At 51.0% G+C, this 27,393-nt stretch overlaps 2 protein-coding genes across 18 annotated transcripts; both read left to right on the top strand.

Moving 5' to 3' along the window:
• Window positions 1-307: 307 nt before the first annotated feature.
• On the top strand, window positions 308-21,467 carry CCNL2 (cyclin L2). 12 transcript variants are annotated; one of them, XR_008376802.1, is made up of 14 exons: window positions 310-640; window positions 1,016-1,090; window positions 1,887-1,996; window positions 4,986-5,106; window positions 7,580-7,644; window positions 10,147-10,246; window positions 10,436-10,540; window positions 10,627-10,768; window positions 12,583-12,694; window positions 12,780-12,872; window positions 13,090-13,440; window positions 15,064-15,211; window positions 17,349-17,483; window positions 18,062-18,125. XR_008376802.1 is itself a non-coding variant. In XM_053575012.1 (13 exons), the coding sequence occupies exons 1-12, from the start codon at window positions 341-343 to the stop codon at window positions 18,111-18,113; spliced, it is 1,626 nt and encodes a 541-aa protein (XP_053430987.1). In that variant the 5' UTR covers window positions 310-340; the 3' UTR covers window positions 18,114-18,128; window positions 21,366-21,467. The 12 variants fall into 12 exon arrangements, 10 of the variants coding, with proteins under 10 accessions (XP_053430990.1, XP_053430987.1, XP_053430984.1 ...); XR_008376803.1 differs by lacking the exon at window positions 15,064-15,211 and having other exon boundaries at window positions 18,062-18,119; XM_053575012.1 differs by lacking the exons at window positions 15,064-15,211; window positions 17,349-17,483 and adding an exon at window positions 21,366-21,467 and having other exon boundaries at window positions 18,062-18,128.
• On the top strand, window positions 20,963-23,105 carry AURKAIP1 (aurora kinase A interacting protein 1). Of its 6 annotated transcripts, none has more exons than XM_053575017.1 (4): window positions 21,366-21,478; window positions 21,952-22,127; window positions 22,372-22,817; window positions 22,914-23,105. In XM_053575017.1, exons 2-4 carry the CDS (start codon window positions 22,076-22,078, stop codon window positions 23,013-23,015), a joined length of 600 nt encoding a protein of 199 aa, XP_053430992.1. In that variant the 5' UTR covers window positions 21,366-21,478; window positions 21,952-22,075; the 3' UTR covers window positions 23,016-23,105. The 6 variants fall into 6 exon arrangements, with proteins under 6 accessions (XP_053430996.1, XP_053430991.1, XP_053430992.1 ...); XM_053575019.1 differs by having other exon boundaries at window positions 21,370-21,478; window positions 22,042-22,127; XM_053575020.1 differs by lacking the exon at window positions 21,366-21,478 and adding an exon at window positions 21,491-21,668 and having other exon boundaries at window positions 22,042-22,127.
• The last annotated feature ends 4,288 nt before the right edge of the window (window positions 23,106-27,393 follow it).

Here is a 27,393-nt window from a genome sequence, read left to right as displayed (position 1 = left end):
TGACCACTGTACAGGGCCAAGCCAGGGAAGCCTCTGACCCTACCCTGCGCTGGGGACAGCCGGGGAGAGGGCGTCTCGCCCACCCCAGGATTTTGCTACTCGAGCTCCCGCCATCCGGAGGTTTCAGGCGCACTTCCTTGTCAGACCTGGGTGCAAAGCTTGCTGGGTTCTAGCGTCGGCGTCAAGCGCATCGGTGATGGGCAGGTAGCAAAGCCAATAGCGGCAAGATGACGGGGACCGCCCACGCGTATAACCAATGGCGCGAGGGGGCGGGGCGGTCATGGGGCACCGCGAGGAGCCGCCCTGCGGGAAGAAGCCGAAGGGGACTCGGCAGCACAAAATGGCGGCGGCGGCGGCGGCGGCGGCGGCGACGACCGGGACTCCGGGGTCGGCGGCCCCCGCGGCAGCGACCGGCGCCCCGGGCTTGGGGAGCGCAGCCCAGGGGTTTCAGGGGGTGCTGATCGGGGACAGGTTGTACTCCGGGGTGCTCATCACTTTGGAGAACTGCCTGCTGCCTGACGACAAACTCCGCTTCACGCCGTCCATGTCGAGCGGCCTGGACACAGACACGGAGACCGACCTTCGCGTGGTGGGCTGCGAGCTCATCCAGGCGGCCGGCATCCTGCTCCGCCTGCCGCAGGTTAGGCGCAGCCGCGAGCCCCAGCCCCATAACCGCCGCGCCGGCGCCGGGCAGCGGTGGGCCTTTTGTTGGCGCCAGGGCCAGTCCCGCACCACCCAGACCACGGCCTCCTGCTCCACCATGACCCCGACCCGGGCCCTGAACCCCGCTTCACCCCGACCCGGCCTTGACCTTCCACCGGAGCCTGGCCCCAATCCCCTGCCATCCCGCCCGCCAGCGGGGTGGGCCTCAAAGCGAGCAGACTTGAAGAGCCTTTTGTGGACGTGGAAAACATTTTAGTGTTTGTCTCTGTGTGGGAGGTTCAGGGAACCCGCCGATTTCCAAATGCCAGGAATGATGGAGACTCAAAGTGATGGGAACTTTCCTCTTCTCTAGGTGGCCATGGCTACCGGGCAGGTGCTGTTCCAGCGGTTCTTTTATACCAAGTCCTTTGTGAAGCATTCCATGGAGGTAAGGGCTTCCTGTCCGGGTTCTTTCCTAAGGAAATAACAGCGGAACTTATGAGAGTTGACCGCCCAAGCAACTGTAACAAGGCTGGTCAGCGCACAGAGGTGGTTGCCATAAGGAACTACTCACTGCACTAACAGTACATGTGGTGTGAGTCTGCCTGTGAAAATCAGGTCAACTTAAGGAGGTGGACAGTGCAGGGAGGCGGTCAGCTCTGCTGTGTACTGAGAGGAAACCTGGCTTTGTTGTTTTTGCAACTGTGTACACAGTTGCTCAGAGGACCTGTCTTCTAGTCTGATCTCTCTGGAGGGTCTTGGAAGCCCCTCTGTCGCTCTGGGTAGAGTGCTGAGGAGTCATAGCTCACAGCAACCTCAAACTCTTGGGCTCAAGCTATCCTCCTTGTCTCAGCCTCCCCAAGTGCTAGGATTTCAGGCACGAGCCACACCACTGGCCACCCCTTTGCCTTTTTTATTGTTTATTTATTTGCAATTTTTGGCCGGAGCTGGGTTTGAACCCGCCACCTGCAGTATATGGAGCCAACACCCTACTCCTTTGAGCCACAGGCGCCGCCACCTGCCTTTTTTATTTTTTGTAAATTTTGTGTGCATGTGTTTAATTGCAGACTAAGGATATACGTGATTAGGTTACATTTTTTTTGAGATTGTTAGAAAAAATCCACCAACCAGGAGGTGTGCTATATCCTTTTATGTGGGATCCCTTTTGCTTGTAATAGCCCTTAAAGCTTTGGGGGCAGTCAGGATCTGAACAACCATTGTTTGTTGTGATGCTTGTATTTCAGCATGTGTCAATGGCCTGTGTTCACCTGGCCTCCAAAATAGAAGAAGCTCCAAGACGAATAAGAGATGTTATCAACGTGTTTCATCGACTTCGACAGCTCAGAGAGAAAAAGTAAGTCTTTATTAGAGCTGCCATAAACACCTGTCTCTCTCTCTTTTTTTTTTTTTTTTTTTTTTGAGACAGTCTCACTTTGTAAATCTCGGTAGTGTTGTGGCGTCACAGCTCACAGCAACCTCAAGGTCTTGGGCTTGAGCGATTCTCTTGCCTCAGCCTCACTGGGACTACAGGCGCCCGCCACAACGTCTGGCTATTTTTTGGTTGTAGTTGTTGTCGTCGTTTGGCAGGCCTGGGCTGGGTTTGAACCTGCCAGCCCTGGTGTATGTGGCCGGCCCCCTAGCTGCTGAGCTATAGGCGCTGAGCCAATCTGTCTCATTTTTTATGGTTATTAAGTTATAATAACATTTCTGTAATAAAATTTAAGGTCTGGGTTTTTTTTTTATTATTATTTTTATTTTTTGAGACAGTCTCATTATGTCACCCTCGGTAGTGTGCTCATGGCGTCACAGCTCACAAGTAACCTCCAACTCTTGGACTTAAGTGATTCTCTTGCCTCAGCCTCCCAAGTAGCTGGGACAACAGGCACTTGCCACAATGCCCAGCTATTTTTAGAGGCTTCTTTTATATCTAGTCCTTTGTGAAGCATTCCGTGGAGGTAAGGAAATACAGCAGAACTTCTGACAGTTGACTACCCAAGCAACTGTAACAGGCTGGTCAGCGCACAGAGGTGGTTGCCATAAGGAACTGCCCACTGCACTAGTAGTACATGTGATGTGAGTCTGCCTGTGAAAATCAGGTCAACTTAAGGAGGTGGACAGTGCAGGGAGGCAGTGCACTCTTGCTCAGGCTGGTCTCAAACTGAGCTCAGGTAATCCACCCACCTCGGCCTCCCAGAGTGGGTATGAGGTTTGTTTGTTTTTTTTTTTGAGACAGAGTCTCAGTATGTTGCCCTTGATAGCGTGCCATGGCATCACAGCTCACAGCAACCTTCCAACTCTTGGGCTTAAGCGATTTCTCTTGCCTCAGCCTCCCAGGTAGCTGGGACTACAGGTCCCACCACAATGCCTGGCTATTTTTTGGTTGTAGTTGTCATTTTTTTCAGCAGGCCCGGGCCGGGTTTGAACCCACCAGCCCCAGTGTATGTGGCTGGAGCCCTAGCTATGGGAGCCAAGTCAGGGTGAGGTTTTAAAGTTGTGAAATGTAAGGCTGCGTGAGGTGGCTCACGCCTATAGTCCTAGCACTCTGGGAGGCCAAAGTGGGTGAATTGCCTGAGCTGACAAGTTTGAGACCAGCCTGAGCCAGAGTGAGACACCTTCTCTAAAAATAGCTGGGCGTTGTGTGGGTGCCTGTAGTCCCAGCTACTTGGGAGGCTGATGCCAGAGGATTGATTGAGCCTAACAGTTTGCGGTTGCTTTGAGCTGTGATGCCATGGCACTCTACCCAAAGACAGTAAAGTGAGACTCTGTCTCAAAAAAAATAAATAAATAAAATAAAATACAGGTGTGGAATGTTTATTAATATATTCTCAAGCACCTAGAACTGGGCCTGCCCACAGGGTCCCCAGCAGATGCTGTTCACGTGAGGGATTGGACCCTGGTTGGCTGTGAGTAGTTTCCTGCTTGGTCCAGGTCAGCTTACAGCCCTGTTATTTCTCATTTCCCACATGTTTCTGAATGCACCCCCTACGTTTGGGGCTGGATCATTCTCAGTCATGGTGGATAGTCCTGTGTGTTATAGGATGTTTACCAGCACAGCTCTCCCCTACTCAGTGTTGGCTCAGTATGACAGCTGGAAACATCTCTAGACAAAGCCTCATGTGGCCCTGGGATACCAAAATTGCCCCATTTGAGAGCCACTGCCATAGTCCTTAAGCCTAGACTTTTTTTTTTTTTTTTGAGACTGAGTCTCAATCTGTCACCCTGGGTAGAGTGCTGTGGCGTCATAGCTCACAGCAACCTTCAACTCAGGCTTAAATAATTCTCTTGCCTTAGTTTTTCTTTTTCTTTTTTTTTTTTTTGGCCAAGGCTGGGTTCGAACCCGCCACCTCTGGCATATAGGGCTGGCACCCTACCCCCTTGAGCCACAGGCACCGCCCGCCTTAGTTTTTCTATTTTTAGTAGAGTCAGGGTCTTGCTTTTGCTCAGGCTGCTCTCGAACTCGTGAGCTCAAGCAATTCACCCGCTTCAGCCTCCCAGAGTGTTAGAATAACAGGTGTGAGCCACCACACCTGTAATTCCAAACTTTATGCTCTCAAGCCCCAGACTTCATGCTCCTTAAACTAACGGAATTTCTTTGGAAACATAGTTGTCTGTTTTTATTGTACTTTCATTGATCCTCTGGTTACCGTTCTTACCTCAAACATGGACCCCTGTATCTTGATCCAGACATTGGGCACTTAGCACTTGTGCAATGGGGTCCTAAGACCCTTGTTACACTTGGTCTGTGTCTATTCAGAGAGATGTTTATCTGTAAGGTGCTGGGGGGGGAGATTATTGAGCAAAATAAGTAGGTTAGCTGTGGGATGTGAGGGGTGTTTTCCAATTAAAGAATGGAACTTTGGATGTGGACTTTGTAGTGATGTCTCTATTGTGTTTATGCCTGCACGTATTAGAGTCTCACCACATGGCGGTAATTACGGGATTTGAAAGACCTACTTCTGTTTGACTCTTTTTTTTTTTTGAGACAGAGTCTCAAGCTGTCGCCTTGAGTAGAGTGCCATGGCGTCACAGCTCACAGCAACCTCAAACTCTTTGGGCTTAAGCGATTCTCTTGCCTCAGTCTCCTAAATAGCTGGGACTATAGGCGCCTGCCACAATGCCCGCCTATTTTTTTCTTCTCTTTTCTTTGTGCAGTTTTTGGCACCGGGAACACACCACCTCTGGTATATGGGGCCAGCACCCTACTCCCTTGAGCCATAGGCGCCGTCTTTTTTTTTATATGTATGTGTGTGTGTGTGTGTGTGTGGCTGGCGCTCTAGCCACTAAGCTACAGACACCAAGCTTTTGTTTGTCTCTTATGTGGACTATGTGCTTTGTCTTTGTAGGAAACCTGTGCCTTTACTACTGGATCAAGATTATGTTAACCTAAAGAACCAAATTATAAAAGCAGAAAGACGAGTTCTCAAAGAGCTGGGTTTCTGCGTCCATGTTAAACATCCTCACAAGGTGGGTGTGTGCCTGGCCTCCCTGTGGGTCCACCCAGGCCACTGCCTCAGTCCAGCTGTCTCTTTTCTTCTCTTCTCATTGCTGTTGAAGGCTCTGAAGAGTACTCGATACGTCCTTAACTTGGTTTCTAGTTCATATCTCTAATCTCAAAATAATGTTTGATTCATTAGTCTTCTAGTATCATCTCTTAATTTTGTATTTTTATCTATTTATTTATTTTTTTGAGACAGTCTCACTTTATTGCCGGCAGTAGAGTGCTGTAGCATCATAGCTCACAGCAACTTCCAACTCCTGGGCTTAGGCAATTCTCTTGCCTCGGCCTCCTGAGTAGCTGGGACTACAGGTGCCCACCACAATGCCAGGCTATTTTTTGTTGCAGTTTGGCTGGGGCCAGGTTCAAACCCGCCACCCTTGCTATGTGGGGCTGGCACCCTACCCACTGAGCTGCAGGTGCCTCCCTCATCTCTTAATTTTAGCAATGTATTTTAAGAGCTTCGTGAATGGGTCAACTGCTGTGGCTCATCCCTGTAATCCTAGCACTCTGGGAAGCTGAAGTGGGTGTATCCCCTTAGTTCAGGAGTTCGAGACCAGCTTGAGAATGAGCGAGACCCTGTCTCTAAAAATAGCTGGGTGTAGTGGCAGGCTCCTGTAATCCCAGCTACTTGGAAGGCTGAGGCAAGAGGATCACTTGAGCCCAAGGGTGACAAAAGGAGACTCTTGTCTTTAAGAAAAAAAAAAAAGCTTCATAAATGGCATCTTTTAAATTTGGGCTTTCAAAAACAGTGGTGAACTTGTAAAAATTAAATCTCTTAGGATGGGCGGCGCCTGTGGCTCAGTCCGTAAGGCGCCGGCCCCATATACCGAGGGTGGCGGGTTCAAACCCGGCCCCGGCCAAACTGCAACCAAAAAATAGCCGGGCATTGTGGCGGGCACCTGTAGTCCCAGCTACTCGGGAGGCTGAGGCAAGAGAATCGCTTAAGCCCAGGAGTTGGAGGTTGCTGTGAGCTGTGTGAGGCCACGGCACTCTACCGAGGGCCATAAAGTGAGGCTCTGTCTCTACAAAAAAAAAAAAAAAAATCTCTTAGGACACTTTTTTTTTCTCAACACCTAATTTTCTTTTCCTTTTTTTTTTTTTTTTTTTTTTTGTGAGACAGTCTCAATATGTCACCCTCAGTAGAGTGCTGTGGCGTCACAACTCACAGCAACCTCAGCGATTCTCTTGCCTCAGCTTCCTGAGTAGCTGGGACTACAGGCGCCTGCCACAATACCTGGCTATTTTTTGCAGTTTGGCCAGGGCCAGGTTCGAACCTGCTACCCTTGGTATATGGGGCCGGCATCCTACACACTGAGCCACAGGTGCCACCCCTCAACACTTAATTTTCTAAAGATACTTTAATAATAGCCTTTTTTTTTTGCAGTTTTTGGCTGGGGCTGGGTTTGAACTTGCCACTTCTGGCATATGGGGCTGGTGCCCTATTCCTTTGAGCCCCAGGCACTGCCCCTAGTCTTTTTTTTTTTTTTTTTTTTTGAGGGTTTTACTTTGTCATCCTCAGTAGAGTGCCTGGGGTTGTTGTCATAGCTCACAACAACCTCAAACGCTTGAGCTCAAGTGATACTTTTGCCTCAGCTCCCAGGTATCTGGGACTACAGGTGTCTGTCGCTATTTTTAGAGACGAGATTTTGCTCTAGCTCAGATTGTTCTTGATCCTGTGAGCTCAGGCAATCTACCTGTCTCAGCCTCCCAGAGTGCTGGGATAACAGGCATGAGCCATGGCACCTGGCTTTTTAATAATGGTCTTGTTTCCTCTCTGGGGGGAATTGGAAAAAATTGAACCCTTTTACTTTGAAACGAGTTAAAGCAGTTTTTTAGCATGTATTAATTGAGAAGCATGGCTATAGTACTTTAAGTTTACTTATGACATCTTGAGGGTCTTCTGTTAAACAAAAAATGTGTTTTACAAAAAAAAAATATTGTTTGCATTTTTGGTTTCATCCCCTTTTTATTGCTGGGTTTCCTCATAGTGTCTCTTGCTTGTTAGATGTTTTAGCATTAATTCATGATGGTAAATTATCCATCACTGATATAAGTGCTTTTCTTCATTTGCTGAAAGTATTTTCACATTGTGTTTTGTTTGGGTTGATAACTGGGGTACAGAGATGTTTAGGGCAGGCTAACCTCACTGGTGGAAAAGATGTTGAAGACAAGAATGAAAATCGGCCCCTTGAAGAACTAGGCTTTCCGTGCTGTGGGCTGTGCAGCTTGGGCTTCACATGAATGCATGCTGTGTGCTGCAAAAGCAGGCAGCAGGTGCATCAGCAAAAGCTCCCCTCCAGCTGAGCCATCCACCACATGTGTAACCAGGAGCCACTCCTGGGGTCTAGCATGAGGCTCTTATTTGCATGGACACCCACAAAATCTGAATTCTGGGCTCGTCAGGTTCTTGGTAATAACTGCCTGACCCATATCTTCCAGATAATCGTTATGTACCTTCAGGTGTTAGAATGTGAGCGTAACCAACACCTGGTCCAGACGTCATGGTGAGTTGACCTTCCTTGTTTTATGAGACCAGCAAGGGCAGTGCAGGAATATGTTGATTTGAGGCACTTGGGCAGTGGGTAGTCGGTCCCATGACTTGGTTGTGGGCTGGAGTTGTCCAAGTGCCCAGTGTTCCTGCTCTGTAAATTCCAATCAGACTCCCAAAATGTCAGGCACTGGCATGACGGTAGGTGGCCCCTCTCCTCCCTATAACCCTGGATCTCCTATGTCCCCCACCCTTGAACGGTCAGCAGGCTTCCCTCTGGGGCTGCTGATTTTGCACAGTGGGCTCTTTACCAGGGAAATCCAAGGTGACAGATGACAGTGTAGACATAGGAGTACTATTATCTCTGGTAAAAGTACATTCCTTAGGAGGAGAGGAGGGAGGAAGTTTTGCTATAATCCTGGGATTGATTTTAATAATGCATGTATGTGCTAGAAATGAAACCTGCAGTACAACTTAGTGTTTGGGGCATTTAGGTAAATTTTTCCCACAGAGTTAAGTCTGTAAGGGTCTTAATTTGCTGACTGAATTGTCTGGTGCTATGACATGTTTAACAGAGAACCTATTTTGACTTTCCTTTTCTGTACTCTTTCAATCAAAGGGTAGCCTCTGAGGGTAAGTGACTAAGACTTCTCCTCTGCTGTCCAAGCGCTTTGGTGCAGGGACAGCGGCCGTCTTCAGCCAATCCAGTGCAGGCTCTCCACCGAAGGCTGGCTCTAGACTGGTGGTATGCGTCCGATAGCATAGTCACGGCCGACTGCTGCTTGTGGTTCTGGCGATTGTGCTTCTTGTTATCCTCTGTCGTGCTTTGGTAATTGTACTGATTAGAGTTGATAACTGTCTTGAGTTGAATTTTGTTCCTTTAAAACTGCTGTACCTATACAATAAAGATGCAGTACCTTTCTCTTTTTAAAAAGTTCTATGGAAAGTTGTAAAAATTGAAGCGACAAATTGGCTGATGGGAATTCATACTGTCAGTGTGGGGTTATGTTATTATTTCTGGAAGTCCTATGGTTGCTTTTTTCAGCAACCGAGTTTGACACATTCTAGTAAAAGGTATGCATCTTTAAATTATTCCATGGACACTTTAAAAAATACTGTAACTTAATTCAAATAGTAGCACTAAGTTTAAATGTGTTTTGAAGATTTCATTTGTTTTAAGACTTAAAAGTTAATAGATTAATATTATTACTACTTGAATACTGAAAATTTTTTATTAGAAAAATGTTACTGATGGTTACTTTTATCACCATTGTGTTGTTCATTTGCAAAGTTGCTCCCAGGACATGTAGTTACTTGGCCATCACACCGGCTTCCTTTTGATGCCTGGAGCAAGAGCGTCTAGAGCCAGGTGCCTCTAGGAGGCATCTGTAGAATTATCTTTTAGAAATTTGAGTGGGTTTGTATGTCACTTTCTCCAGGTTTTATTCACGGTTAAGAATACAAGAGGGGAGGGAGGTGGAGGAATAAGCCCTGTCACAGTGTGACGTCCTGGGCCGTGGCCTAACTCTATGGCTGCCATTACTGGGGTGTGTTAGAGGAGTGACTCCATAACCTGTTCACCTGTTTCCCCATGGGATTAATTTTTTGTTTTTGCGGTATTGATAAAGAGTATAAGGTCTGATTTTAGTCCATTAAATCTTAGAGAAATATATTCAAAGAAAATTGCTAAAAAGTAGCCAGTTTTAAAACTTTAATTTTATAAAAATGAACATTTTTATATTTTCTCAATATGATAAAGTTTTTTAAATGTACTAACTGTGATGAAACTTTTAGTATTTTATTGCTTTGTCTGATTTTATGAATGTTCGTTTTAAGACTCCTTGTTGCAATGGGACAGTTTGGAAACGATTCTTTGATAACCCTGAGAACTGAGAAGAGGACTTCCCTCTGGGTACTGAGCCTTCCTCTGCATGATGTCCCATGCATCTGAATTGCACCCCAGGGGTGTTTTTCCCTTTTCTAAGTGGACTCCCTCATGGAAGCTGCGGCTTGGTCATCCAGAGGAGGGCCAGGTTGTGACCACTCTTCGAGGAAAAGGAACTCAAGAGGACAGCTTGTCTCACAACAGCCTCCCAGACTTCTCATTCAGCCAGTTCATTTGAGTTTGCATGTTTCTCTGCACTATGGATTTTGAGCATTTAGATTCCTTTAATCAGATACATTTAACCAAAACAGTAGACATTTTCTTTCTAAGGTACTGTGCTTTGCATGAGAGCAGGGCAAAGGTTGAGGGGGGAAAAGTAAAGTTGAAGTTGGTTCTCTTTCATAGCAACACATTGTTTGACATTCAGCCAGCTTTTTTGTTCCCCAGTAATTTCTCTGCTTTCCTGTTCTGATTCAGAAAAAGCAGCTAGAATGTTTCTCTTGGGATTCACAGGACTGCCTAGCTCTGAGCCTAGTGTTAAGACTGCTTGGAGTAGTAGTGACTATAGATATTGCAGACGGCTGTCCCAGGTTGCCAGGGAGCATTGCAATTCTTCTTGCATTTGGGTTTTAGGAATTACATGAATGACAGCCTTCGCACCGATGTTTTTGTGCGGTTCCATCCTGAGAGCATTGCCTGTGCCTGCATCTATCTCGCCGCCCGGACGCTGGAGGTCAGTGTGTTGCTCCACAAGGAGCTTCTAGGTTGACTCTCTAGCCTCCAGTAACTTTGGTGTAGTTTTTCTCTAATTATGCTCATCTGCGCCAAACTTTTTGGTGGCCAGTAGGCTGTTTTTTTATTGCCCTGAGTGTTGCTGGCCCTGCAGCTGATGAGAAAATTGTGACAGTGTTTGTGTTTACAGATCCCTCTGCCCAGTCGTCCTCATTGGTTTCTTTTGTTTGGAGCAACTGAAGAAGAAATTCAAGAAATCTGCTTAAAAATCCTACAGCTTTATACACGGAAAAAGGTTCTTCTGGTTTTTTTCCTGTAACATATGCATTTAGCTTTGACCAAAGCCTCTGGTGCTGAGTGGACGGACTCTGGTTTTTGCAGGTTGATCTGACTCACCTGGAAGGGGAGGTGGAAAAGAGAAAGCATGCCATTGAGGAGGCAAAGGCACAAGCCCGGGGCCTGCTCTCTGGAGGTGCACAGGCTGCAGACAGCACAGCAGGGTTCTCACCTGCCCCTAAGCTGGGTGAGTGTTAGGGGCAGGAGTCTGCTCCCCACAAGGGTGAAGATTGGTGACTCTTTAGAGCTGTTATGGTGTGTTGTGTGCTCCTCCCACATTCTCTTGGATTTGAACCTGCAGTTTGTCTGAGCACCTTGTAGGCACTGGATGCTGATTATCTTTGAAATGTGACTCGAGTCTTGAGAGAATTTTGTCTTCATTAGTGAGGAATACAGACCAGCTTTTTTTTTTTTTCTTGAGACAGCCTCAAGCTGTCGTCCTGGGTAGAGTGCTGTAGCATCACAGCTCACAGCAACCTCCAACTCCTGGGCTTAAGCAATTCTCTTGCCTTAGCCTCCCAGGTAGCTGGGACTTCAGGTGCCTGCAAGCGCGTGACCATTTTTTGGTTGTAGTTGTTGTTTGGCAGGCCCAGGCTGGATTTGAACCTGCCAGCTCTGGTGTATGTGGCTGGTGCATTAGCTGCTTGAGCCACAGGCGCCGAGCCCAGACAGGCTTTTTTTTTTTTTTTTTTTCACTTTGTTGCCCTCAGTAGAATGTCGTGGACACAGCACTCACAGCAACCTCTAGCTGTTGGACTTAGGCAATTCTCCTGCCTTAGCCTCCCGAGCAGCTGGGACCACAGGCACCTGCCACAACACCCTGCTTTTTTTTTTGTTGTTGCAGTTTGGCCAGCATGGGGTTTGAACCTGTCACCCGCCATATATGGAGCCAGTGCCCTACTCTCTGAGCCACAGGCCGCCCCAGACAGGCTTTTTATTTTTATTATTATTATTTTTTTTTTTGTAGAGACAGAGTCTCACTTTATGGCCCTCGGTAGAGTGCCATGGCATCACATAGCTGACAGCAACCTCCAACTCCTGGGCTTAAGCGCTTCTCTTGCCTCAGCCTCCCAAGTAGCTGGGACTACAGGCACCTGCCACAACGCCCAGCTATTTTTTGGTTGCAGTTCAGCCAGGGCCGGGTTTGAACCCATCCCCCTCGGTATATGGGGCGGCGCCTTACCAACTGAGCCACAGGCACCGCCCCAGACAGGCTTTTTAAAATGCTTTTGTTGGGCCATAGGCCAGACTCAGTGACTCACACCTATAATCCCAGCACTGTGGGAGGTGGAGATGGGAGGATCTCTTGAGTTCAGGAGTTCGAGAACAGCCTGAGCAAGAGTGAGACCTCGTCTCTACTAAAAATAGAAAAGTTAGTTGGCTGTGGTGGGCACCTGTAGTCCCAGCTACTCGGGAGGCTGAGGCAAGAGAATCGCTTAAGCCCAGGAGTTGGAGGTTGCTGTGAGCTGTGTGAGGCCACGGCACTCTACCGAGGGCCATAAAGTGAGACTCTGTCTCTACAAAAAAAAAAAGAAAAGTTAGTTGGGCCAGGCACAGTGGCCAACTCCTATAATCATAGCATTCTGGGATGCTGAGGTAGGAGAATTGCTTGAGCCCAGGAGTTTGAGCTTGCAGTGAGCTGGGCTGATGCAATAGCACTACCCAGGTGATAGAGTGAGACATTGTCTCCAAAAATAAGAAAATTAAAAAATGAAATGCTTTTGTTTATGGTACTTAGTTAACTTATCATCAAATGAAAATTTTATAATTTAGGACAATAGATTGTACTGTTGGACCCTAGAGGTCAGCCTGATGCCTGTCACCAGGTCCCTGAGGAAAGGTGAAGGGGAAAAGGGCCTTTCTGCACGTCTGTCACACACCACAGGCTCAGAATAGGAAGTTGAGATCCATGGAAATATCCTTATCTCACTCTGCTAACTTGTTTTTTGACCCAATAAGCTTTCTGGTTTTTGGATTTTAACTTCTTATACTTGATTCTAGTAGAATCCCCCAAAGAAGGTAAAGGGAACAAAGCTTCCCCACTCTCTGTGAAGAGTACCAAGAGGAGAATTGAGGGCACGAAGAAAACCAAAGCTGACAGCCCTGTGAATGGGTAAGATGCCCAGAGCTGCCTGGGTGGCTGGCAGGGTTGCCTGGAGAGACCGCATGTCTGTAACTGGCTGCCATCCTGCTGACAGCTTGCCAAAGGGGCGAGAAAGTCGAAGTCGGAGTAGAAGCCGTGAGCAGAGCTACTCGAGGTCCCCATCACGATCTGCTTCTCCTAAGAGGAGGTGCCTTGGGGTTCCCCAATGAGGCCCAGACCTGGTGGGGGTGGGGTGTTCTTGCCAGATGGCAGGAGGTAGCATGGCTACTCTTGGGGATTGTGGTTCTTACCCTGAGGTGGTTTCTTCTCCACACCTGGAGCTCATGCATCTGTGAGATCCTGTGGGCGTGTCAGGGCTTGGTTGTGACAGGTGTCGTGTGTGATTACATTGTCTTTCCTCACAGGAAGAGTGACAGTGGCTCAACATCTGGTGGCTCCAAGTCACAAAGCCGTTCTCGGAGCCGGAGCGATTCCCCACCAAGACAGGTACACCGTAGTGCTCCCTACAAAGGCTCTGAGGTGAAGGGCTCCCGGAAGTCCAAGGACTACAAGTGTCCCACTCAGAAGCCACACAAGTCTCAGAGCCGGAGCTCATCCCGTTCTCGAAGCCGGTCACGGGAGCGGGCAGACAATGCTGGAAAATATAAGAAGAAAAGTCATTACTATAGAGATCAGCCACGGGAGCGTGCAAGGTCATACGAGCGCACAGGCCATCGCTATGAGCGGGACCACCCTGGGCACAGCAGGCACCGGAGGTGAGGCGGGGTCCCAGTGACTAGTGGCCACAGGCTCCTTCCTAGAGGGTGTCTGGCGGTTGCCCTTCACCCCTCTCTGTTGTGCACGCCTCGGCCAAGTGGCCCTGCAGCACGATTCTTTCTGGAAATGGAATTGAGGGGATGGTGAGGTGTACTCCAGGCCGGCCTGGGGCTCGGCACATACCTGTCCACCTCGGCAGCAGCCATGCGGGCAGCTCAGTGGAAGAGCAAACCCATACGGCCCTGTGGTGTGGCTTGGTGCTATCTGTTGGCAGCCACCTCTTCACCCCTACCACTACTCAATTACGTTAAGCCAAGAAAGATGATTTTTAGAAATTTTGCCTATATTAGGTTGTACTATGTACATATTTTGCAGTGTTTCACAGTGAGAAGATGGCCTTAGTAACCCTTATTCTCTATCCATGTTGTAAATAAACATGAGTTTAAACAAGTTAAAGCTATGTATGAAAACTCAGAACTTGAATTTTGTCAGCTTAAAACTTGTGTAGAGAATTCTGATTTTTTAAATGTGAAGGTATTTAGATCTGTGTTGAAAGTCGTATATTTTTATCTGCGCAATGCTGAGTGCAGGCCACCAGCTCTTGGAGAAGTTTCCTATATATATGCATTTTATGTGGTTGAATAAACACCTCTCCGCTCAGGACATTCGGAACGTTGGAGATTTGTAGGCTGTCATTTTGCTTATCGAGGTGTGCTGTGGCTTCCCTGTCCTCGGCATGTCTGGGCTGCTGGATTCTTCTCATGAAGGACCTGAGCTCTGTGCCCCTCAGGATGACAGGCTGCTTCCTGGAGGCTGTAGTGGGAGGTTTGGAAATAAAGCTATCCTGTAGGGGTCTTAGCCTTGAGGGGCTTTGATTTTAGCCCATTACATCTGCCAGGCACCTGGAGAGTTGCCCCTATGCATGGTGAGTGGGTGGGTGGCAGGTGAGAAGGGCAGGTGTGTGTGGCTGTCTGCTGGTCAGGCTGGGTATTGCCATTTGAAGATGGACCGCTATCCAGGGCCTGTTGGCCAGCAGTGGTGATGCCCCAGTCTGGCACCTCTAACAGTACCCAGCTTGGGGTTTACAGGGGGGTACACTGGACTTCAGGCTGAGGCTTCATCCACAGGCTGCCTTGGGGTATCTGGGAGGAGAGGCAGGTTAGCAGTGCAGGCCACTATGGCTGTGTCTTGGCCAGTGGACATGTGACCACTACTAGTAGCCCAAGCTCTGCTGGTACCAGCAGCACCTGAAGGGCATCAGAAGCTGTTGCTGGGCAGGCCTTCCTTGGTACTTGGAGCTGGGCTGCAGCCCTCCTGAGAGGCACCTCCAAGCTGTGGGGCCAGCTGCTGCCCAAGGATGCAAGGACCCCAGTCCCCTTCCCACCCCTGGGCTCAGTGGCAGAAACACGATCCACCTTACCAAAGTGGGGCTCCAGCCACCTATTTCCTTGGCTAGCTGGCCTTGCCAGATCTCAAGGTCACAGGTGCAAACCATAGGGCTGGTGACCTGTCCCACGCAGGGATGGATGGCTTCCCTGCCCTGCACACAGGAGCCTCTGGTGGAGGTGGCTGGGCCTCCAGGGGCCAATTGGCACCTCATTACTCCACTCCCTCTTTCCCAGGAATGGACAGTGTGGCTGGGTCAGGTGCTGCTCCCCCAGGGAGCCTATACCTCTGAGCACCACCCCTTTAAGAACTGTTGCCTCTTCCATCCCCTCACTTACTCCTGGCGGGACCCCTCTGCTGCACTCCAGGCCTGAGAGCAACTGTGTAGGTGGGGCTGGGCTTGGGGAGCTCTCCACCTGTGTGTCCCCTGAGCTCTAAGTGGTCTGCAGATGATCCCATTTGCCCACAGGGGCTTTCCCTCCATCCTGCCCACACCATGCACTGCCTCTGGCTGGCTGCTGGCACCTGGCTGGGCCCCCACTAGAGTCCCTGGCCTACACAGCAGGCCCTTCTCTAAAAGCCCCGTGGGGGAAGTGCCCCAGCTGGACTTGGGAGGTAAGGGTACCTCCTGCAACTCCTTTGCTCTTTGGCTTCTTTGTGGGCAGAGGAGCAGCTTTGTGTCCTGAAGCAGATGTGGAGAGCTGGGTTGGCAAGCCTTGGGCCCTGGTCCCTGAGGGAGGGCAGAAGTGCCAAGGCCCCACACTACACAGGGCCCTGCTGAGTGCTTCAGGCCAGGTGCTATGGGTGGAGTCCCCCCAGCAGGGTGGTGAGATTCCAGGGCAGGATCCAAGACTTGCTGTACCAGCAGATGGCAAAACAGGCTCCATGGTGGCCCCAGCCGAGGCTGACTGGCTGGCTTAGGTTGGAGAACATGTTAGCTGACTCCACAGTGGATCCTCATTGTGAGGCTCCTGCTTGTCTCTTCCCTTAGCTGCACCTCACTCTGCAGAACCCCTCTGGATCTGGGGGGTTACAGGTCCTGCCTCTCTCCTGGGTGAAGGGTCTTTCCTGGGAAGCATCTGAGGTTGACACCAAGATTTGGGATACCCTGAAACTTGAGTGTGCTGTGCCTCTCCACGAAACTCCTGGCCCTTTTCTACCTGTCCTCCCAGTCCCAGGGAGGTTGCCAGATAGATGGCCTGCCCTGAGGGACAGTCCTAACCATTTCCACTCCTGGGAGTTGGACTGGAGAAAACAGTGCCAGGCAGTGGGGGGCCCAGCCAGGAGGATGCAGTGGAGCTAGATCTGAGAGACATGGTCCACTGGGACACATGAGCATTTTTTCCCCTAGGGGACCATGTCTGGAGACATTTTTGGTTGTCACAGCTGGAAGAGGGAGAATGCTACTAGCTTCCAGTGGGTGCAAGCCAGGGACAGTGCTCAACACCCTGAGTACACAGGATGGCAATGAGTCCTCCACCCCCAGTGTAAGCAGTGCTGAGGGGGAGAAACCCTGGCATGGGACACAGCCTGAGGACACAGTGGAGGCAGGATCCTCAGAACCTTCTAGTCTTATGTCTCTGGCAGTGGACCCGGCTTGCCACCCTGGAGGCTGAGTCTTACCCAGAAAGGGCAGCTCTGCCTATTCACAGCCCAGCTAGCCACAGTCCTGGCCTGAGACATTCTGCTTTCCAGAGCCCTCTCTGGAGCTAACCAGACAGGTAGACCAAGGTGAGAGGTCCTGTGCTTGTTTCCCCAGCTGAAGGGCTTTGGAGTGGGGATGCAAGCTATGCCTGAGATGGGCAGCAGATGATTGGGGCTATGGCACTGCCCCAAGGGCCAGTAAAGGGGTAGGGGAAGCCAGGGCTACCCCAGCATGGGGCTAGATGCTACTGCCAACTTGGGGTGCCCTTGAGCTCTGGGACCTGGAGCCTGATTTAACGCCAGACAGTAGCTTTGGCTTCCCCTCCTGAGGGCTCAGGCTGGAGCATGCATGGTGGGCTTTAGTTGGACAGTGCCCAGCCTGGACCCAGCTGTGGCAAACTGAGGGGCTGTAGCACCCCTGTTCTTGCTAGGGTTCCCCTGCACTGCTGGGAGTCCATGGCTCATTTGCCTGCAGAAAGAACAGGAACAGGGGTCACGCCAGCCAGGGAGGAGCAACACATGAAACCCAAATAGGAGACACATGGCTGCAGCGAGTGGTCACCTCCCAAGCACTCTGCAAGGTGAGCCTTGCACTTCAGGCAGTCACAGGTCTGATCCCAGATTGCAAGTTTTCCTATGGCAGGCACTGAGCTTCGGGGCCCTAGAGGATGTGTGCCATGGGGGTGCCTATGCAGTAGGGCCTGCCCAGGGTCTATGAGGCTGCCATCTTTGTTTCCCCTTCTCATCTGCATCCAAGGCTGGGATGAGACCACCAGCTTAGGCTCCGATGGGATCATGCAGTCCCAGCAGAAGCTCCCCCTCACACACTCAGGACAGACCAAGCCTGGTCCTGGGAGTGCCTGTTTTGTGCTTCTAGGCCTGCCTGTGCCCAGTTCATACCTTCACCTCAACCACCTTCAACAGCTATGTGGACAGCTGCACGACAAAGATGACTTGAATACAGGAGGGGCTAGGGGCCAACACCACATGCCCCAGTTGGGCCTGGCAGCAGGTTCGCAGCCCCCACACCATGCAGATGGTACCTGCAGTGGAGCAGACGGGGGCCCCCTCACCTGCACCTTCTAGAGAGTGTGGCGGCCCAGGACATGCTGACCATTAATGAAACCAACAGAGTGGTCCACCTCATGCCCAGGAAGACAGCCCATCCTGCTGCCCCCACCTGGTGGTGGGCAAGTAGGACTGACAACTTCTTCATCCCAAGGCAAAGTTACTACCTAACAGAGGGGCCAAGACTATGCTGTGCAGAGCAGGGCATAGAAAAGATTTGCCCGTTTTGTGTGTCCAGATACCCAGCCACTGAGAAATCCCGAGACTCAGGCACAGTGTGTACTGTAGTGTATTAATAAATGTCTGACAAACACAAAAAGGGGGCAGGGGAAGGTAGGCCCTGTTTTTTTAATTTCTGTGGCAATGTCAAGTTGCCAACATAATTTCACTGAAGGCAGCAACCCTTATATGGTTTTTCCTTCTTCACTTACAATACTTCAATAATAACCTTAACACCATAATAGTAAAACAGGGAGTGACGAGTTTTGAGCATATCTTTTGTTTTCTCACTGTATTACCCAGGCTGCTTTTGAACTCCTGGCTTCAAGTGATCCTCTCTGCCTCAGCCTCCTAAGTACTGGGATTACAGGTGAGAGCCACCACACCCTGCCCTTTATCTTTAGTATAATTTACCTGTAAGTTTATGTGTTTTAAAGTAATGGCTGTTTAGCAACTGGCTTATAAAACTCCTCAAAACTTAATGGCTACTGTCTTGGTATAATCTGATCCAAAAGGGCTCCTGAACACAACTGCCAGGCTCTGACAAGACAGCAGAGCCGGGGGCGGCACCTGTGGCTCAGTCGGTAGGGCGCTGGCCCCATATACCGAGGGTGACGGGTTCAAACCCGGCCCGGCTGAACTGCAACCAAAAAATAGCTGGGCATTGTGGCAGGCGCCTTGTAGTCCCAGCTGCTCGGGAGGCTGAGGCAGGAGAATCGCTTAAGCCCAGGAGTTGGAGGTTGCTGTGAGCTGTGACACCATGGCACTCTACCGAGGGCCATAAAATGAAACTCTGTCTCTACAAAAAAAAAAAAAAAGACAGCAGAGCCCTGCCTGGTTTGTGGCTTCTATGACCCAAGACTTGGGCTACAGTGGAGCCTACCCTTAGGTCTACCCTCAGCCCCTTCCACCCTTAGTGCCCCTCCAATTTCCAGGCTTCAGATGCAAAATTTTTAAAAATTCTGAAGTTTCTAAAAAATCTTATTTCCTCTAGAAACAGTTTGTGAAAAACAAAAATATGTGCAAGAACTGTGTACTTTCCTTGATAGACTGAGTTCTTTTTTTTTTTATTTGAGACACAGTTGCACTATGTCACCCTCAGTAGAGTGCTGCGACATCACAGCTGACAGCAACCTCAAACTCTTGGGCTTAAGCGAGTCTCTTGCCTCAGCCTCCCAAGTAGCTGGGACTACAGGTGCCCACCACAATGCCGGGCTATTTTTTTTTTTTTTTTGAGAAAGAGCCTCAAGCTATTGCCCTGGGTAGAGTGCTGTGGCATCACAGCTCACAGCAAGCTCCAACTCCTAGGCTCAAGCGATTCTCCTGCCTCAGCCTCCCAAGTAGCTGGGACTACAGGCGCCTGCCACAACACCCGGCTATTTTTTGGTTGCAGCCGTCATTGCTGTTTGGCAGGCCTGGGCTAGATTTGAACCCGCCAGCTCAGGTGTATGTGGCTGGTGCCTTAGTCGCTTGAGCCACAGGTGCCAAGCTCCAGCTATGTTTTTTGTTGTTGCAGTTGTCATTGTTCTTTAGCTGGCCCGGGCCAGGTTCAAACCCGCCACCCTCAGTGTATGTGGCTGGCACCGTAACCACTGTGCTACGGGTGCTGAGCCAACCTCAAACTCTTGAACTTAAGTGATTCTCTTGCCTCAGCCTCCCAAGTAGCTGGGACTATAGGTGCCTGCCACAATGCCCGGATATTTTCCATTTTTTTTTTTTTTTTGACAGGAGTCTCACTTGTTGCCCTCAGTACAGTGAGTGCGATGGCATCACAGCTCACAGCAACCTCAAACTCTTAGGCTTAAGCAATTCTTTTGTCTCAGCCTCCCAAGTAGCTGGGACTACAGGCGCCCGCCAGGACGCCCAGCTATTTATTTTTATTTTTTAAGAGACAGAGTCTCACTTTGTCATCCTCAGTAGAGTGCTGTGGCGTCACAGCTCACAGCAACCTCCAGCTCTTAGGCTTAGGTGATTCTCTTGCCTGAGCCTCCCAAGTAGCTGGGACTATGGGTGCCCACCACAATGCCTGGCTATTTTTTGTTGCACTTTAGCCAGGGTTGAGTTTGAACCCACCACCCTCAGTATATGGGGTCGGCACCCTACTCACTGAGCCACAGGAACTGCCCTATTTTTTTTTTTTTTTTTTTTTGGTGTCGTTGTCATTGTTGTTTAGCAGCCCCAGTGTATGTGGCCTGCACCCTAACCACTGGGCTACAGGTGCCAAGCCCGGGCTATTTTCTTGTTGTAGTTGTCATTGTTGTTCAGCAGGCCCAGGCCAGGTTGAACCCACCAGCCCTGGTATATGTGGCTGGCACCCTAACCACTGAGCTACAGGAGCTGAGCCTGAGTTCCTTTGTTAAACAGATTAGAAATCATAGCAAAAACCCCTCCCTAATTCATCCACTGCAATGTTTCTTCCTCAGATCTCAATGAAAGTTTGATCTTCCTAGTCTAGCTCCAGCTCATCTAACTTCTAACTTAGCAGGCTCAGCTCACACAAGCATCTAACACCTTCCACAAGTGTTCCTGTCACTTCTGTGGGATGCAATCCACAAATCTGGCATGGGCCCTCATCAGGGTGGCCACTGTCTGCTGCTTCCTGAGCAGGTCCTGCAACTGAAGATGCTTTGCTGCTGAGGTGAATGAGCAGCTGCCATGCCTCAGCCCCCAGCTTCCCTTTTAGCCTGGATCCTACTGGGTTACAAAAACCCTAACAGGCTTTGGTTTTCTTACCTTACCTCCCAAAGGTCAGACCCTGGTTAGTTCCTGGGATGGGGACTGTAGTTCATCCTGGCCCCCTTCAAACTGAAATGTCAACATCCCCTTTCTCCTACTGGTCCCTGACTCGGGGAGGGACTCTTATCTGCACTCCAACACCTCAGAAAGCTGAAGGCCAAAGTTGCCACCCCCTGAGGGGGGCACTCCCTGCCTGTTCCTGGAGTATTCTCAACATAATCATTTGCTCTTTGGACTCTGCATACTGCACTGGCCAGGTGAACATGGTCATAAACCTTCCTTGGGGACCCTTGAGCAGCCTCTCTGGGAGGTAGGCAATAGTCACCAGGTGACCTCAGTGGAAGAGTTGGGCCCGGAGCCTGCACTTTCAGTCCTCGCACTGGCCTTTCCTCTCTGCCACTCACTGCTTAGCCAGGTTTTTGGCTGGGGACAACGCGGCCTGGCCACGTACAGCTAAGATTCTCTGGAAGACGCTCCTGCAAAGCAAGCTTCTGTGCAGGCCAAATGGGGGCTTGCTTACGGAAAAGGTTGGCCTACGCAAGAAGTGTTGCATTGTTCCGCGTTAGGCGCAGACTGGGAGAGACAGCAGGCTGCTGACTCGGCATGGGCGCGGGGACCTGGACCTGCGAGAGGCCCTCCCGGCAGGGCGCCCCCAGCTCCGCCCCAGCACACTGGCGCGGCGGGCCACAAACGACTCGCGGCGTCCGAGCTGCGAGAGCGGCGGGAGCTCGGACTGATTCGCCATCATTTGTCTGCCACTCATCCTCACACAGGCACGCGAGGGCCTCTAGATCAAACAGAGGAAACTGCGGATTCTACTTCCACCGACCCCTAAACTCAACTTCCGTTTCCGGTAACGTCACTTTCGCAGTATTGAGCCCGCTACTCAGGCACTTGAGAGACCCGGAAACGAGGCGGGATGAAGAGCGCGCAGTAGCAGAGAGCACCTCTGGGGATTCTGGGCAATGTTGTTTTCCTGCTCCCGTAAGTGCCGAGGCGGGGCGGCCCGGGGACTGGGGCGGAAAGGGCTGTTCCTGAGCCTTTAGAGCCCGCGGTGCCTGCGCCGACGCGGAATCGGGTGCTTTGAAGACGCTAGGGGGCGTCTCCAGGCGGCTGCTGCGGTCGGGGACCGGTTTGTAGGCGGACCGGAAGTGCCCGGCTACACGGCGGAATGGTCAGTTTGGACCGCTGGAGTCGAGCTTGGGGGTGGTCGGGGGAGGCCTGAGGGCGCGGTGGTTGCGGCGGGTGGACCCCGGGAACAGCCAAGGAGATTCCGGTGTCAGGCTGCTCGAGAAGCGCCGGATTGGGGCCGGGTCCCGGGCCTGGGAGCCTAGGTGGCGTGGTGGACTTAACTCCTCTCGGGGCGAGACCGAGGCTTGGGGAGAGCGAGGGGCTTGCGGAGTCACGCAGCTGGGCAGAAGCAGCGTCCTCTTTGTGGGCTGGGGATCTGGAGTCAGGACCGTGGGGAGGCCCCAGTCCTGACCTGCCTGCGACTGCTGAGGCCGCAGCCATCCGCCCCGCGTGATCTGAACAGCGCTGTGTTCCAGCTCCCCGAGCGCCTGGGACCGCCACCCACAGAACATGTTCCTGGCGCGTCTGACTTCTCAGCTTCTCAAGGCTGTCCCCTGGGCAGGTAAGCGCCTGGTTAGGACTGTGGGTCTCAGCAACCCAACCCCTTGACAGCTGCAGGCAGGCGACCTTCTGACCAAACCCTTCTCCCTGTAAACTTCCAAAGTATGCCAAGGGAAGGTCTTGCCCTGATCAGCAGGCCTTTGGGCCAGGAGTAAAGTGCCAGTAGTCACTATCTGGTATGGACTTGCTGCTCCCTGGACCCAACAGCCTCATGAGGGGTGACTGTGTCATCTTGTTTTCTGCAGGCTGCAGTCGGCCCTGGCCTCTCTCAGGAGTGTTGGGCAGTCATGCCCACAGGCCCCAGTACAGCACAAAGCCAGAGGGCCCAAGGAAGGCTGTCTCCCTCCCTGGTAAGGGGGCCCAGCTGGAGCTTGAGGAGATGCTAGTCCCCAGGAAGATGTCCATTAGCCCGCTGGAGAGCTGGCTCTCTGCCCAGCACCTCATGCCCAGACTGAATGCTGGGGCCCCTGGGGCTGTGGCTGCAGCGGAGTTTTATGAATGTCCACCTAGTCAGGTGGGAGAAGGGGCCAAACAGAAGGGTGAAGGGGTCCAGGATGCACCTTGCATGCAGTGCAAAAATGTGCTGAAGATCCGCCGGCGGAAGATGAACCACCACAAGTACCGAAAATTGGTCAAGAGGACACGATTTCTGCGGCGAAAGGTCCGGGAAGGACGCCTGAAACGGAAGCAAGTGAGTGGGCCCCTCTTCAGCCCTGCACAGGCAGAGTGCTGAAAATGCATGGTTTTGCCACGGGTTAGTTGGTGGTCTCTCCTGCTGTCCTTGCAGATCAAGTTCGAGAGAGACTTGAAGCGCATCTGGCTGAAGGCAGGCCTGAAGGAAGCTCCCGAAGGCTGGCAGACCCCCAAGATCTATCTGAAGAGCAAATGAGTCTGGTTTCCCTGTCCCCTGCCCCTGTTGCTACTGGTGACCCGTTGTAATAAATGTGCAGAGGACTCAACTGTCTTGGGCTAGCTTGGAGACTCTCCTGTCTGGTGTGAGTTGTTTTGGGTTAGAGGCAGGCATTGTTCTCTAGTGTTACAGGAGCCCAGGACACCAGGTGGCAAGATGGCTGTCCCTTTTTTTTTTTTTTAGAGACAGAGTCTCACTATGTTGCCCTTGGTAGAGTGCTGTGGCATCACAGCTCACAGCAACCTCAAACTTTTGGGCTTAAGCAATTCTCTTTGCCTCAGCCTCCCAAGTAACTGGGATTACAGGCACCCACCATAACACCCGGCTATGTTTTATTGCAGTTATCATTGTTTAGCAGGCTTGGGCTGGGCTTGAACCCGCCAGCTCTAGTGTATGTGGCCGGTGCCCTAACCGCTGAGCTATAGGCGCCTCGCCGGCTATCCCTTTTTGTAGATGGCCCTTGTCCCCCACCATGACAGTACTGGACCTGTGGGAACAACAGCCTCCCTATGAATGAGTGTGTATGTGCCCAGGCAGGACTGGCTTCTGTGGCCCCTCCCTTAGCTTTTTTTCCTTTGGGGACACACTTCAGGAACACACAGATGGCAGAAATACAGAGGACAGCCCTGGGAGTGTGACTAAGTTGTATTTTATGAGTGAGGGTTGAAGGGAGGTCCTTGTGTACCTAGAAATGTTGGATGGTGCAAGCTTCACAGGCTTGGCCCGCCAGTGGACCCCTGAGCTGTTGCGCTCTGCTAGCACAGTCACATCTAGTTGCAGGGGCTAGGGTGTTGGTGTGGCTCCCAGCCTTCCCAGGTGCCTCAGTATGGGCAGGACAATTCTGGCTTAATGTTGGTGCCTCGGCATATGCCACTTCTGGGGTCCTGAGTGGGCATTGGGTTTATCAGGATGGGGTGGCCCAGAGGTTGTGCTTTGGAAAGTTCATGGTTGGGCCTGGCTGAGGAAGGGACAGACTTCACAGAGCTGGAGAAGCTCTGGAGTTTTGGTTCAAGCTGGAGACCACTTGTGATTCCAGGTTCCTCTCTAGGTGGAGAATGCATTATCTCTTAATATCAGGGAGTCTGGGGGATTCTTGAGCTTCTGCCTCAGTGCACGGGGGGCTGGGAAGTCTGGCTGGGACACCAGGAATCCCGTCTTGGCTTGTTTTAATCAGTCTTGCTCCTCGACAAATGAGTTACAGGAGAGGAAAACCAGCACATCTTCCCAAGGCCCTACCATCTGCCCTGTGTTAGGTTGTGTCTCCATCATGGTTTCTTTTTTTTTTGTTTTGTTTTAAAATGGTTCTCACTCTGTAATCCAGGCTGGAGTGCAGTGGTGCAGTCACAGCTCACAGCAACCACAAACTCCTGGGCACCAGTGATCCTCCTGCCTCAGTCTCCTGGGTAACTGGGACTATAGGCACCTACCACCATGTCCAGCTAGTTTCTACCTTTTATATAGACAGGATCTCACTCTTCCTTAGGCTGGTCTTGAACTCCTAAGCTCAAGGAATCTTTCGGCTTTAACTTCCCAGAGTGCTGGGATTATAGGTGTGAGCTACATGCTTGTCCTACCAGCAATTTCTAGAACAGAGCAAACTTGATAACATATGTTGGTCCCAGCCCTGCACATGCTAATCAGCAAGGTAAACAGGCTCCAAACAGCTGGCCTTATCTGGGTCCTTCTCGCTCTGGGGATATGGTCTCACTCAGAGACTGTACTATAGGCCCTGGGAAGCTGAGGTTGGCTGCAGTCTGGAGGGGTCCAGAGGATGCAAGTAGAGGGTGCTTCCCCGGCCACCACAAGGGTGCAGCAACTCCCAGGGTCTAGGCTGAGAATGAGGACACTGGAAGTTCTTTGCAGGCCCACAACTGGGGTCACAGGCACATTGTCACATTGAGTGGGGGGTGCTACTTACAGTGATGGGTGGGGGTCAGGGACTTTGATGCTGATGACCTACAGTACAAAGGACACCCCACAACAGAACCACAGCCCCAGATGTCATGGTCCTGTTGAGGACAGAACTGCAGCCCCAGGTGTCATGGTCCTGTTGAGGCAAGGCTGGGGCTGTCTCACTCTGTCCTCTGTACTCTGTACCCTTTCTGCAGAGCCTGGACCCTGCCTTTGGCTTGGAATCCTTTGTTCCCAGCCACAACCTCAGAGGCAATTTGGGGATTTATTTTTATCTTATGACTCCTCCCGGGCCACAAGAGGCTGCCCTCCCTTCCATGTGGAACTTTCACCCTGTCTCCCAGCATGTGGGACCTGTGGGAGAGGTAACCCTCCTTCCTGTTACCTCTTTCAGTGCAATGCTGGACATTCTCTGGGTGTGGGGGCAGAGGTGGGTGGGGGATGAAAGCTGCCTGTGTGATATGGTCTTGCCTGCGACTTATCCCACACCCCGGCTTGTCCTATGAGTAGTTGGGCTTGGATTCCAGCCAGGGGTGGCCCCAGCCAGGGCCAGAGCTAGTAGGATGGTGTTGGACACATGCTATGGACCCTGTTCAGGCACATGCTGGGTTGTGACAGCCACCAGAATAATGGTCATGTCAGTGAGCTCACATCTGGCAGCACCAGCACCTTCTGGGCACTCCCCTGAGCCTGGGCCTGTGTTGTGTGTCCAGACCAACCATGGTGCTATAGCTTCAGACTCTCTCTTGGCTTGGGAGCTACAGGTTATGCTCCCAGTACTCCAGCCAGGGGCCTGCTCATCTCAGATGCACACATGTGGGATGCAGCACATACGTGTCCAGGTCACGCCCAGAATCTGCGACAGGCTGTGCTCCCAATCATCTCAGTGACATGCAGGCTGATGGGGTACAATGGTGAGACCCTCCATGTGGAGCCTGGAGAGCAGAGCTACCCCTGACGCCAGCCGAGGCTGCTGAGCTCCGGGAAGGACACTCACTGCTCTGGAGCTGGAGGCATCTGCCTGCCATAGTTTTGGAAATGCCCCCTCTTCCCACAGCACAGCCCTCAATGTGGGACACATCAGAGCTGAGGGTGGGGTTCAGGGGGTGGTAACCCCCCACCACAGGGCTCCCTGTCAGTGTCTGCACCATATTGAACTTAGCCTGGCTGGTGTTACTAGGCTGTGGATGAGCAAACAGTCCTGCAGTGTCGGTCACCCACCTGTGGTCACAGCAACAAAGTGGCTGAGACCAGAGCGGGCCTCTGAGGCTTTGCTGTTGGGGAGGTCCATGTCACCATCATGGGCCCAGTGAGCTGACCCTGGGTGCTACAGAGCATATCCCAGCAAGATGGTTCCTTTCTTGTACAACTTTTCTTTTCCAATTTAACTTCTTTTGCACAGTTTTCCACCTAACTAACCCTAATTCTACCCAACTTGCTGACAAAGTACTGAAACTCTCAGTTCAGTCTGCCTGCTCTGGTGCCTCTTTCTCCCCCTGTAGGACACCTGCTGGCGGCTATAGGGCCTTTCTGGGGTTCCCTTCGCCTCCTCAGCTCACTCCTATTTCTGGGATGCCACATTCTTCTCTTTCTTGGTTTCCTCCCCTCTCTTTCCATGGAGTACATCCTGTAATCACTTGGAGAGAAAAACACATGGGAGATAAAGCACATAATAAAAGAATAATAATGACTTGGCGCCTATAGCTCAGCGGCTAGGGCGTCAGCCACATACACTGGAGCTGGTAGTTTCAAATCCAGCCCAGGCCTGTCAACAATGACAACTGCAACTAAAAAATAGCCAGGTGTTGTGGCTGGTGCCTGTAGTCCCAACTAATTGGGAGGCTGAGGCAAGAGAATCGCTTAAGCCCTAGAGTTGGAGGTTGCTGTGAGCTATGACGCTACAGCACTCTACTGAGGGCAACATAGACTCTGTCTCAAAAAATAAATAAAAATTAAAAAATAAAATAATAATAATAATTGGTGTATTGAGTGGATTGCCTCTACCACAGGTGTCATGCCAAGTTCTTTATGGGAATTATTTCATTTCACAACAGATCTATATCCCTGTTTTATCTATAAGGGCCCTTAAATACAGAGATTATCTTGCCAAGAAGCCATGATTCAGCCCTATGTCTGTGTGACTCCAAAACTTCATGTTTTATTTTTCTGAGACAGCATCTTGCTCACCGACCTGGGCTAAAGTGTTGTGGCATCAGCCTAGATCACGGGAACCTCAGACTCTTGGGCTCAAGCGATCCTCCTGCCTCAGCTTTCCAGTCCCTCAGTTGAGACTATAGGCATCTACCACAACACCCAGCTATTTTTAGTAGAGATAGGGTCTTGCTCTTGCTGAGGCTGGTGTCTAACTCCTTAACTCCAGTGATACTCCTGCCTTGGCCTCCCAGAGTGCTGGGATTATAGGTGAGAGCCACTGTACCTACCTGCC

Source organism: Nycticebus coucang, chromosome 22, assembly GCF_027406575.1.
Source record: "Nycticebus coucang isolate mNycCou1 chromosome 22, mNycCou1.pri, whole genome shotgun sequence".
NCBI lineage: Eukaryota > Metazoa > Chordata > Mammalia > Primates > Lorisidae > Nycticebus > Nycticebus coucang.
This window is presented reverse-complemented; position numbering and strand designations above follow the sequence as displayed.